This window comes from Cupressus sempervirens, chromosome 2 (assembly GCF_028749045.1).
Source record: "Cupressus sempervirens isolate cs-2001-9-10 chromosome 2, ASM2874904v1, whole genome shotgun sequence".
Classification (NCBI taxonomy): domain Eukaryota; kingdom Viridiplantae; phylum Streptophyta; class Pinopsida; order Cupressales; family Cupressaceae; genus Cupressus; species Cupressus sempervirens.
In genome coordinates, this window is record NC_143119.1 from 740,033,821 (window position 1) to 740,047,461 (window position 13,641).

A 13,641-nucleotide genomic window follows, 5' to 3' on the forward strand; every position below is an offset into this window, starting at 1 on the left:
ACATTCTCATCCTTAGCCTATACAAGCACTCAAGGCATGGATGAGGAAAAATCTCTAAGTTATCTTTTTAATTTATCTCAAGCCATGGGGGAGGAAAGTATTTTAAATACTATGTTATCACTTGTTACACAAGTTACTATGAGTTACCCTAACAACCACTTTAGGCCTCGGCCCCCATTGCAAGCCACTCCCATAGACATGCACCTAGACTAACTTTCCAAAACTCACAAACCACAATTGTGTCACATACCACAAAAGTAATATTGATCGAATTTGGTTCCTTAACAAGCAACCCGAAAATAACATTGGTTCTCAAAACCCAAGTTCTCATAAATGCTCATCAAAAGATATCTCATAAAAATAAATCTCAATTTGAATCATAAAATACATCATGACATTCAGTTGGATAATCATAAAAGAAATCTCAAAAACATCTCTGATGCACAGCCTAACTTGGCCAACTAAACAACCCACAAATAAAAATCATCACAAAAATAAACATCACAAGACTATAAATAGAATATTTAAGAAAACACACAGAGTTTTCAGTCATATGATTAAATTCCATCATTTTCTCTTGTTTAGTTTGAACCATAAAGATGTGTTTAAAAATAAAGTAATAATATACATGTTAATATAAATTGTTATGTTAATATACTTATTTAAATAAATAAGTATTTGAATGTCAAATCTCTTTGTGCATATAAAATATCATACAATATTATAATGTTATTAATTTAAATAATCTTAAATCATTAATTATTTTATTAATAACATAAATGTATATTATTACATTAAATATTACTATCACTTTCATTTCTAAAATATTAAATTGACGTCTATTTAAGTCCAATATTAATATTCAATTATCTTTTAATTCATCATGCAACTAGAGATAAAATTATATATTTAATTGATTTATTTATAATTTCTCTCATAAAGTCAAATAGTTATTAACTAGGTGATTACAAAGTAAACTCTACCATAACTTCTTTTAAAATATAACAAAATTACAATTATTTATTTATTGACTTCTCACTTGCATTAATAAATATACAATCATTTATATACAACTAATAGTTTAACTAAACTTAATGATCCTTAAATACCAACATCCACTTTATAACTAAATGAGTAGTATTAATTTAATTTTTGAATTACTAAATAATAATAATAATTCAAAATATATTTTTTTAATATTTTTTAAATTTTCTAAATTAATAAATAATTCTAAAAAAAAAATCTAATAGTTAATTGAATTATTTATAATTTCTTTCACAAATTCAAATAGTTATTAACTAGGTGATTACAAAGTGAACTACGCCATAACTTCTTTTAAAATATAACAAAATTACAATTATTTATTTATTGACTTCCCACTTGCATTAACAAATATAAAATCATTTATATCCAACTAATAGTTTAACTAAACTTAACAATCCTTAAATACCAACATCCACTTTATAATAAATGAGTAATATTAATTTAATTTTTGTATTACTAATTAATAATAATAATAATTCAAAATACATTTTTTTATTTTTTTATTTTTTTTGAAATTAATAAAAAATTCTAATAATAAGGTTTTTTTTTAATAATAAATCTAAAAATTGCATTTTTAGAATTAATAAATAATTATTTTTAAAAAAAAAATTTTCCTTTTTTTTAAAATTAAAATAATTTAGAAAATTTAATTTTCCTTAAAAGAATAGAAATATGCAATTTTATATTTTCACATGGCTAAGATCTTCTAAAACATACAATCATAAAAAAATTATTTATTTTCTATCTTGAATGCATTTGTTTTCTGAGAAAGATTCTCAACCAACAATTTTGTTTAAATCTTAGGCAATTATATGTTTTGCTTGATGAATATTTACGAGGGTTTCTGTTGAAATTTTTAGATAATTCTCTTTCAAACTCTAACTAATAATAATCATTGTTCTTTAAAAATTTAATATTGAATTTTCTCTGGTTGCTTAGATAAATCACATAGCCAAATCCACATAAAAGCAACATTACCAAAACTGGCCAAAACTCAAAATTAAACATGGACAAAGATAAACTCATGGGTTTAAAAAGGGTGGAAAGTCATATACATGTCCTCCTTCTCAGGGCAAGTAATTAGGTTATGGTTGGGATTAGACCTGAACATTATCTCTCCATTCTTACCATTGAGTCATTGCAATAAGACACGCTCATCCTAACAATTCAGGGAAGTCAATTCCTAGTACTTACAAATCTATATAAAATATGAGCATGTATATGTGCATATATCTAAGTTAAATAGACAATGGCGAAGAGTGGTACATCATATAGATCCTGACTAGCACGTGACTACGACTCCCTCCCTCAACCATATCAAGCTCGTCAAATATAAATATAAAACACACACACATAAGTATGGGGTAAGTATAATAGTAAATCCTAAATTTAAATAACATCATATTCTAACATGAATATCTCATCATTGTGAGGACATACTAACATATTTCTAAGACACAATATATGGCATCATCATAAAAATAATTTTATTAACTAAGAGAAATTAAAGTATCATCACTGCAAGGAGGAAATTATTACAACCTGACATAATCAATTACTCAACAGATCGAAGTATTGCATTTCAAATATCAAATAAGGGCTAACGCATCTATGGAAGAGTCATATAGAACTTTAACAATTAACTCTACAATGATACAAAAGGAGGGGTATTATAGAACTACAAAAATTTGGTTGAATTAGGTTCATCTCCTGTTGGACATGAAACCTCTTGAACTTATGCATGTGGAAACTAGTTCTTCGAAACAAACTCTTTTCTTGAATACGATATCTCAAAAGATTGTTCAAACTCTTTTGATACATATTTAAAGTATATTTCTTTATTAAAAGAAATTGAATTTAACAATGATTATTTGATATTCTTGACTCCTAACTAATGAAAAAATTAAACAATAATGTATGAATTTAGTTAGGAACTCTAGATGTTAAGCTCACAAATAGAATTTGCAATAATCCAATTCCTACATCAAACATATTAATAGCCATTGTCCAATCAGTGTCAAGTGCTTTGTTTCAAAGGTGCAACAATCCTTAGATTGAGGTCTTTTTTGGGTTCTAACCCTCAAAGCATTGTGATAGAGATAGTTGGGTGATACATTTTTTATATGATGATAGCATGTATATTGCTAGAAATGAAAAACCATCGTGTCTATTACAAATCATTGTATGAAGACCCTTAAAGTGCATATTTTCCCTCTGTTGAGGATGTATTAATTACCAATCATGTGATAGTTTTAAACTCTGAGATTAAATTGATTTTGAACAAATTCTTCTACAACTTCATTGAGAAGTAAACTTCTACATGGGTTACAACTTGTCAAATGCTAAATTGCGTGATTTTGTGCAAAGAAAACTAATACCATAAGATACAGGAATGAATACCACTTCTCATTCAAGCCTCTCATAATTGTCTTTCAAACCCAAAAATCTCCTGTAATTCTTTCATTTGTGTGATTTAGGAAAATATTAGTATTTCCCTCTCATTAAATCAACCTCGCCATGAAATCAACTACGAAAGATGAGTGCCCCTCCTTTAAATGATGGCATTGGATAATTAGATTATTATTATCACAAACCATAGCTTTTTTGCACAAATATTAAGTTATTACTTTGTCTTCTTTATTAACTTAACATTTAGTCTATGTTGAAGAAAACATGATAGGCTAACATTATTCTTCTTTATATGCTAGGTGAGAGACGACATTATGACTTCCCCGTCACTATTTACTTCATTTTTTCCATCATTTTGTCCTCTTCAAAAGAAGATTCATCATTTTCTTATTTGTTGAAGGAACGCATTGCTTCCTCAACTACTTGATCTTCTTGTGTGCTTGTTCCCTTGAATAATCACTCACTCATTTCATCAATGTGTTTAGGTTTGTCATTGCACGTTGTGACCAACTTCGTGCTAGAATAGGATTATATTTATCTTACACATATTAAGGATGTATGTGGTTCCCATTGTATTTTACTTGATTCAATTTTGAAAAGATATTGCACTTTCTCATGAATTGCAAGGACATCCATGACCACATCTTCATTTAACCCCAAATTCATCAATAAGGTTTACCTCATAGTCCTCTTGAACAATTATGTCCTTCCACCCTTTACCTTCAATCACAAGGATCTTATGAAAAGAATCAAAAATTGTTCTAGACTTGTATGCTCCATTTTGATAGAATTGTAGTTCTCTCTTGGTTGTTTGTGCTACCAAGATTGTGGGTCATATCTTAACAAGTGTAATAGGTAAGTTTATACCAAGCCTATATTTTTCCTCCTGAATGGTGTCAAAATTGAATAATTGTCTCCTTGCCTTAAGTAATACCAATTTATCATTTGGATACCTTGGAAGTTTATAAGGATGGTGTGTGCATCCTTAAACCCCTATATATGTGTAGGTTAAGAATTAGATAAACGATAACCCATGTTTTTCTATCAACGCCATAACTTCCTTTGATAGTCTTTTGTGGAACCCTCCTTATAGTAAACAAGTGAGATACATTGAGAATGCACCATTTACCCTTCTATAGATTCCTTACCAATGCAATTGCAACTAGGGATAACACATATATACCTTGAGTTGACCTCTCATATTTCCTACTTCACCTTTGCGTATCAACATTGTACGCTTTGTATTCCAAGCCAACATGTATAATATATAGGAAGTTGTATAAAATGCCCTTTTCATCTCCAAATTCCACGTCGTCACTTATCATCTTCCCCTAGGTTCTCATAATAAATACTACTAAAGTCTCCTTTATCAAGTAGAACATACATGTTTTAAGCAGTGCATTTTGGGGCATCCCCATTATCCTATTTAATAGAAATGTGGTGTCACTATACTCATCCTTAAAATCAATGCAGGCAAACCCCTTCGATATCTTGGGATTATGTTTCCTTGCTTCAATGACTCATCCATTGTTGATGAGTCATGCATGAATCTGGCTTCTTAAACATTGCTTGAGATTCCTACTTCGTTCAAATCAACATCCCTTGATGATAAGGAATCCCAAATATTTCTTGTATTGCTTCTTCTATGATAATTACTAGTATTACTCCTTAATGCAAAAAGAGGGGTAAAAATTTATTAAGACAGAAAGGAATACAACAAGGAGAGCTCAACAAGGAGCTCGATCCTGAGCAACAAGATCATCAAATTCTTGCACCATCTCAAAGGACAGTTGCCCCCTATCCCTAATATTCCAACCCGGATCATGACTAGAAGCCCATTTGGCTAAACAATCAGCAGGTCTATTCCATTCTCGCGGAATATACTTGAACCTAATGAACTGAAAAGAGGAAGAGAAGAAAAGAATCTGCTTAACAACAGTGGCCAGCTGCCAACTAACATCCTCAAGCTCTTGCGAAGAAAGCATGTTCACCACCACCTGGGAATCAGACTCACAAATAATCTTACTCCATCCCCACAAGCAACATTGTTCCACAGCATATAAAATAGCTTGAGCTTCCATGAGATTGTTAGTATAATCACCCTTATGAATTGAGAAGAAAAATTTAACATTCCCAGAACTACAACAAGCCACTCCGCCAATACCAACCGGATCAAGATTCCCACGAGAAGAACCATCAATGTTAATTTTCAGAACTCCACAGGGAGGAGTCGTCCAGTGCCCATCCCGGTTAACCCGACCCTTCCTCTGATGGTGAAGTTGCCTGGACATAGAAGGAAACCTATGAGCCGCAACCCCATCCTGCAGATGAAAATTGAGGCGATTACAGATAGCAAGATCAACCGGATCCATACCCCCATCAAGCTCACACTTCACAAGAATAGTTTCCTGGAGAGAATGTGATATTTTCCACCAAAGATGCAAAACACCAAGCCGAACATCTTGGAATATGCGACGATTCCTCTCCAACCAGATATCTTAAGGCATCATTAGTGTCCTTGGATTGTGGATCACAGTACCTCATGCATTTGATCATTAACTAATTGCATTGAATTGTCGATGGGAAGCCTGATGCTTGGTATATCACATTCTTAATCATACTAACTACCAAAGAAGTTGGCATTTGATTATGAATTCCATACATATTTTGCTTGATCTTGGTTGTAACTAATTGTTCAAACTTGGTATGGCCGACTTTCTTCCATTTTAATACATTTGGGACTCTCAAAAGAAACTTTCAAGCACATTCTTTATATGTCTTCCTTACAGCTATTCATGATATTGATCTTGACACGATCATATATGAAACTCAAAATTGGTGACTTCACTTTGAAGGTAATTAAAATACTAAAGGACAGTAATCTATTCCAAAATTGTTTGAGTTCTAATTTTACTAATGAATTTCAGTCATTTTAATCTTTTTTAAATCAAATAATGCCTAATTCTACAAAACAAAATCTGAAAAGTAATGTCTTAGAACAGATTTTTTTGAAAATGTCAATAAGGCCTTATTATTATTTGAAGAAATTGCATTTATTCCCGAAACCGAGGAATTCAAATGTTGGAAATAAAGTGATCTTGTTAGGCATTTGGGATATTTGATCAGCCTCTTATTCATCCTCCTCGTGTTATTTGTAATTATAAATTTCCCTCAAGCTTACTAATATGTTGCTGGTAATTTACTTTTTCTTAAAGAGAATCAAATTTGTGAGTTGGATGCTATTGTTCATGATATTTAAAGACTTGTGAATCTTATATTAAGGGGTTCAGCTCATGCTTTGTTTCCTTTTTCCTTTTTCTAAAATAAACAATAAAACTTGTTCTTTTCCCCTCTCATAATCAATTTAATTTTAATGCAGCCTCATGGTAAATTGATTTATGGTTTTTCTTGTTCCCAACTTTATTTGTAACATTTATCCATACTTTTGATGAGACTTGGAATACCTCAAGGATGGAATCCACACCCTAATTCGGGACATTTCTTACATCCATAGGGAGCTTGACCTCTAATATTGACACTTCTTGGAAAATGCAAACTTCAAAAGATAGGTATTCTAAAAATGGAAATTTCCCCAAATTGACCACCACTGTTAAAAATGACAGTTGCTAAAAAAAGTAACCTCTTAAAATAGTGAGTTACTTAAAATTATCTTGGAAAGAAGCATTTTTCTATTGACCCATTTGAACACATTTGTAGTATCAAACTATCCTTCCAATCATGTTAATACAACCTAAGGATTAACATTTGTTGTGGCACTTTGAGGGTCACTACCTATTCAAGAAATTTAAGGTATTGGCGTGATGACACCTCTAAATCTAACAGGAAATCCCAAAAAAAAACTCAACTTGGCACAAGCAAGAGACACAATGCTAAAGACACATACACAACACCCTAAAAATGAAAAACTAAAAGGGGTTCCCATTTGCAATGGGGTGATGTGTGATACCATCCTAGCGAGCCCTCCTTAACATTAATTGTTGTTGGATGAAGTTGTGTTAGTGTTACCAAATTCTCTATTGCCATTCCTTCAAAGGAGAAAGCTTGACCTTAACGTCTATGCCAAGACATCCCCTATGGTGGCGTGTGGTTTAGATGTGGTGGATAATGTAGACTTCTAGTTCTTCCCTTCTAGATTTACATCGTTGAGTGTCAAATTCTTGAAGATCCTTTCTCTCTCGTAACATTGAACTTTTCCTTTGTGCAAAAAGGTTTTATATTGTTTCTTTTCTTCTTTTTAAGGTCATTATTTGGTGTTGCGCAAGATGTGTGTTTGGGGGAATCACTCTCTATTGGTGTCACCCTAGATAGTCTCCTTTAACCCGCTTACTAAATTGCTAAGTGGGTGTCTAGTGTGAATTCCTCCCTCAATCAACCCCTTCATTTTTGAAGAATTATTCAAGGCTATTGAAAACTTTACTGCTCATTTCTTAAAGGTGGATAATGCTATGGAAGTGATGGGCCTCTGTACCTTCGCTTTTGTTCTAGTTGACATTAACATTTACACACCACTTCCAAGGAATGTGGTTCTCATGGTATGGGATAGGCCATGAACCCAATTACTAGATTACGAGGACCTCCCCTTTAGATGTCGACGGTGCTTCTCTACTGGTCATCTAGTTACATATGGTTATCTCTCACATCGTTAAGGTGTAGTCACATGGTGGAAGGACACAAATGAGGGTAATTTAAATGTCCTCACCTTTGATTCTTCATCCTCAAACTTGGTGAAACCAACTCCACCTCTTGCTACTATTGCAATCCCCTCTAATCACATGGACCCTCCTTTGTCTACTACTTCTAATTTACTCTATTCTATGGCTGATGATGTACCACATTGCCAACACACTTCCTAGTGCCAATTAATTTGCAAAAGCGTTCAATGCCTCTTGCCTAAGTGAGGATCCTACTAAAAGTACTAACTAGAAAGTTATTTGTCGCTTAAGGAAAATCCCTCATTCTCCTTCCTATGTTGTGGGAGAGTTACCTACCCACTCTTGATGTTTTTTACTGGTTGTGCTGCTAGTGTAATGTAAATGGACAATGCTTGACCTTGATGTAAATAGTTGTTTTGATATGTTGTTTTTACACCTTTGGTTTGTGGTTTTGTTAGGGATGGCAACCTTATTTTGCTACTTTATATCAAAAACAAATATTATTGACCAAACAATCCACAAGGCCATCAAACACAAAATTAACACGGGCATCGTGATGTTCCTATTAAACGGGAATCAGTATCTTTTGGTATTTTTATCAATCATAAATCACTTCATTACAAGTAACAAATTGTCACTAATGCAATTCAATTATAAAACTTATTGACGCTCGTCACAACAAAAGCACTACCTTTGAGTTGGATGGTGCCAGGTCAATCAATTGACTGCAGTGTGGGGAAATGTGCTTGGCAAATTGCTTAGGGGTATAACCAAAAACACAACTCACACTCAATAACTGGATAAATAGGCATTAATTAACCAAGTCCTTGATAATCAACTATGTTTGTTCGTCATCAATATGTACCAAGTGCTGAACAGTACAACGGTTGTTTTGAAAGAGAGTTGATTTGCCCAGCAGCACATTTCTCTCTCCATATTTTCCTTTTTAATTATTGAGAAAAAAGGTTTACCAAAAGACTGTTGACACATCCGATGGGGAAAAAAATAACTGCAATCAAGAACTACTTCACTTAAATCACACTTACTACAATAAAATTGCTATAGACCTATTTTGCAGAACCTTGGTCACATTTCCCACTTATATCAAACCACCAAAAGGATGCAAATATATATAAAAACCCATAAACCAACAGAAACCCCTAATCCCTAATCATGTGAAATCAATCAAAGATGATTCTCCTACATTAATTCAATATAAATGTATAACAATTGAGATTTGTCTTTCAGTTTAAGAAAGAAAATATATGGCAGCTCCGGTATTCCCTAATTCCATGAACACTTTCAAACTAGTGTCACAAATTAGAGCTGCGTGAATCAAAATTCCATACTGCTGCAACATCGTCAGGATTCAGAACTCTCTAATATAATGTTGATATGACAACAGAGCTTGGCTGACAGGAATACAGTTTTTACAACGTTTTGTTAAATTATATACACCTCTACAAACCAACAAGGTGTATCAGAATACATAGCATTGTTTGATAGCATATTAAATCCCCATATGCCATATCACCATTTTACCTAAATAGTACACTTCCAGACCTTGGTCTTTGTACCATTACTACTACGAAAATTCTGTACACTCCATGCCTTCCGACAATTAATACCTGCATCCATGTTCAAAATATTGACATAAATTTGAGAAACAAGAGCTCAAAAAAGGAAATGCAATTGACGAATGTTATTCTTGTCCAAGCAACAAAGACACTACTAAACATCAACAGCATTCTTCTTACAAAGCATCTAACTGTTGGAATTTATCTTCATCATTATAAATATATTGATAATTACATGATTGTAAGTGTATTAAAAACTATAATAATAAATTGTTACTAATATAAGCTAGTTTGGTAAGGAATGCCTGATCAGTTATAATAATAAATTGTTACTAGTATAAGCTAGTTTCGTAAGGAATGCCTGATCAGTTATTCCTTAAACGAACTTCCGTTTGTATATATTGCATTCTTCCCACATACTCAAATGGCTCATTCATTACTGTCTTCATTATGGTATCAGAGCACTTTCTAAGTTTCTGATGCTGCACTTTGAGAAGATGCCATGATTCTGTGATTGGTTTTCTGTGGGGCGAGGAGATTGCAAGGGAAAATATGAGGGAGTAAAAATGCTAATTATGAGAAGATGCTCCCAGTGTGAGTAATGAATATATCAGCAAGAAAACAACAAAAATCTGGGTCACATCTGAGGATAGCAGAATGTGATAAAAGTTCTGATTGTGTCACTTTAAGACCCTATAGAAGCATCAGCAGCCAATAAAGAACATTGATGTGCCATATCTCATATAAGCCACTTGCTATCAGCTTCAGTAAAAAACGTTTTTCAATACAGATATACCCTCTTGGCAAGCCTCTGGGTGTATGGTTTTTCAGCATAGTTTTAAAAATCAAATAAAATAGCGCTGCTGCTGCCAGTTCCAATGCAAACAGAATGCATATATACATATCTATGAAATACTGATGACCCGGCCATTAAAAGATAAAAACACGTATTCTATTTTTATCTACTACTTTTTCTGTAGTTTGGACAATATAAAAATTTAGAAAGCTTTTACATGGTTTAAAAGAAATTTATAAAATATTTATTTAAATCCTTTTCATATTCTAAAGTTCAAATATCAAATACAAAATTGTATAAGTATAAATTCAAAAAGGGCAAAAAATACAATAATTTGTTTTTAATGCACCTTTTTAGAGAGAGAGAGAGAGATTATAATTCATGACAAAATCACAGCCTTCAGAATAAACAGTTCCTCTGATTTGCATTTACAAATAATGTCATCCTGTAGGGGAGAATTAAGAGTGAAAGTTTACATTTCAAAAGATAAGGACCCCACTCATTCAAATCCAAAATGGCTTCAAAAGCTCCAAAATAATGCTTCTAGTCGATTGTTGAGAGACAAATATTTGACCGAGAAAACCGAGGTCCAAACTAAAATTGAGTTTGGAGATCTTTGGGATGTTGTTAATCGCACCACCAAAAAATAATGCATGAGCTGAGGACAACTAGAGAGAGTATGATCAACCTTACATCCACACAGCCAAAACTACCAAGAAGAATTGAGTACATGTCAAGAATACTAGCACTATTTATTGCTCATGGTGATTCAAGCCAGAGAAAATCATGACAAAATTCTTAGGGAGGCAAGAAGAAAATCACCATGGGTATAAAAATACAAGAAGCAATATGAAAATGCTGCTTCAAGCAATGATTCTGACAAAGAACTTTTGCATGTTATGGAGACTCAATCCTCCACTTCTAGAAATCATGTTTGGTATGTTAATTCCTGTGCATCCAGACACAACAAAAAAACATGTGTTCAATCAACAGAGCCATGTGGGTAATCATTGAGAAGGGTGGTGTCAAATTTGGGCTATCTTCAATCTACACACCTAATGATTATATAGAAAGGCTTTATCTTTGGTAAAGGTTCTGCAATTTTGAAGACATCCCCTGGATTATGAGGGGTGATTTCAACATGGTAGAAAACCAGGAAGACGGTCATATAGGATTTGACTAGAATGAAAATGTAAAATAATTCTCATCTACAATGAAATCCAAGCTTAATCTCTTTCACCCCTTTCGAGAGAAAAAGGGTTAATATGGATACATGGTTCACATGGTGCAACTCCCAGAAAGGTAAAATAAGAGTCTATTGTAGACAATGGTAGTACTGTTAATGTCTTCCTTAAATTATCAAACCAGGACCCTGTCAAAGTGAATAATCAGATGAGTAATGTTGGCTCCAATGGGCATAAGGCTGCAAGTTATTTCATGTTTAACACCAATCTCCTTAAGGATGAAGAATGTCATGATGCTATGTTCACACTCCAGGAGATTAATAATTGGATTTCAGAGATGCGATAGCCGTACAAAGATGGGATCAAAATACTCATCTAGAAAGTGATCTTCCATACAATAGGAAATAAAAAGCGTCATGGGAAAAAGAATTCTAGAGGACAGTCTCAATGAGAATCTCATGAATGTAGTGACTCGTCTTCGGAATGAACCTACTAATATGGAGTTAAATGAAGAGGTAAACAATGACCAAGGATTCTCTGTGAAGGTTACAAAACTGCTAAAGTGCAAGGCCTTAAGAGTAAGGGCTAGAATATATTAAATTTTCATCAGATTTAGATGTTATAGGATTTTAATTCTATTCACTGTTATGCGGATTTTAATTCTATTCAATACAGATCAAAATCTACACAGTTTGATGACCTTTGCTTTATCACAATCTCACAATAATAACACTGATGTATGTATCATTATCAATTTGCTATGAATCGATACCAATCTGCTATAATATCGATATTGATATCAATCTGAGATATCTTATAACAATATTGATTCACTATCAATATTGATCTACAATAATATGAGGTCTCTGAGAGAGGAATAATCAAAAGGCTCAATACTTCTTGCTCTGCACTTAAGAATTCTGTACATCTCTAAGTATTGGAACAGCTTCACATAAACAAGGTAATGTTAAGTCATGTCTCACATAGACATGGCTCTACGTGAAATATTGAGGTTTCATGTAAAGACATGTCTCTACGTGAGACGTGTCACTTGACTTATCATTAGTCACCATTCTCAGCCATTCGATTATACATACTTCAGCGACATCATTGATTATATCTGCAATACACATCATAATATATCGATATGAATTATCGATTCACTTCAGCAATAATATGATTAATAAATACTCCAATATAATCGATCATGTATATATATTTAATAATATGACTATTATTAAATACATATACATAATCAGTGATTATTAATTACTGATTACTAGTCATATATAGATAGCAGAGATTAATTATGATTACCATAATCATTGTAGATAATCAGATCAGAATAATGTAAAGGATAGAGATCAAATGTTTAAGGCCAATAGGCCACTTATACATTTGATTACATCAGTTAGAATAATCTGGGCAAAGCTACATATCTCTAACAGAATGAACTGGTTAAAGAATGGCAATAAAGGTTCCAAGATCCATTTTAGATATACATATAATAAAAGTATCAGAAAGAAGATTGATAAAATCAGGATCAAAGATAAAATTACCTACGATCCTGAGGAAATTAATATCAGTTCTATGGCTTCTATAAGAAACTCTTCACCTCTGAAAGTAATATTCAGTAGGCAGAAGACTTTTGTAATCAACTTATCCCTGAGAAAATATCCAGAGAGAATGATAATAGGTAAGTTAAGATCACTATTGCAGAAATTAAAATAGGATCATTGCCTTAAACAATGATAAGTTTCCCGGGACAGATGATTTCCTGTATAATTCTATAGAAAGAATATATAGTGGGTTAGCATGGATTTGTTTCAAATCTACAAGGAAGTTGTGGAGAAAGGATCTCTAAGCAGCAATATTAACAAGGGGTAATCAAACTCCTCCCTTAGGGTGGGGACAAGTCTAATATCTTTAGATAGCTTAATGTTTCTTATAAGATCCTT

General features: G+C 32.7%; 1 protein-coding gene across 1 annotated transcript in view; it reads right to left on the reverse strand.

Annotated features, from left to right (window-relative positions):
• Positions 1 to 9,302: 9,302 nt before the first annotated feature.
• Positions 9,303 to 13,641, reverse strand: part of LOC149575505 (uncharacterized) — a 57,063-nt gene continuing 52,724 nt past the window's right edge. The window contains exon 6 of the mRNA XM_089815243.1: positions 9,303 to 9,754. Within this exon, the coding sequence (XP_089671369.1) occupies positions 9,748 to 9,754 (7 nt within the window). The 3' untranslated portion in view covers positions 9,303 to 9,747. The remainder of the gene's footprint in view (positions 9,755 to 13,641) is intronic.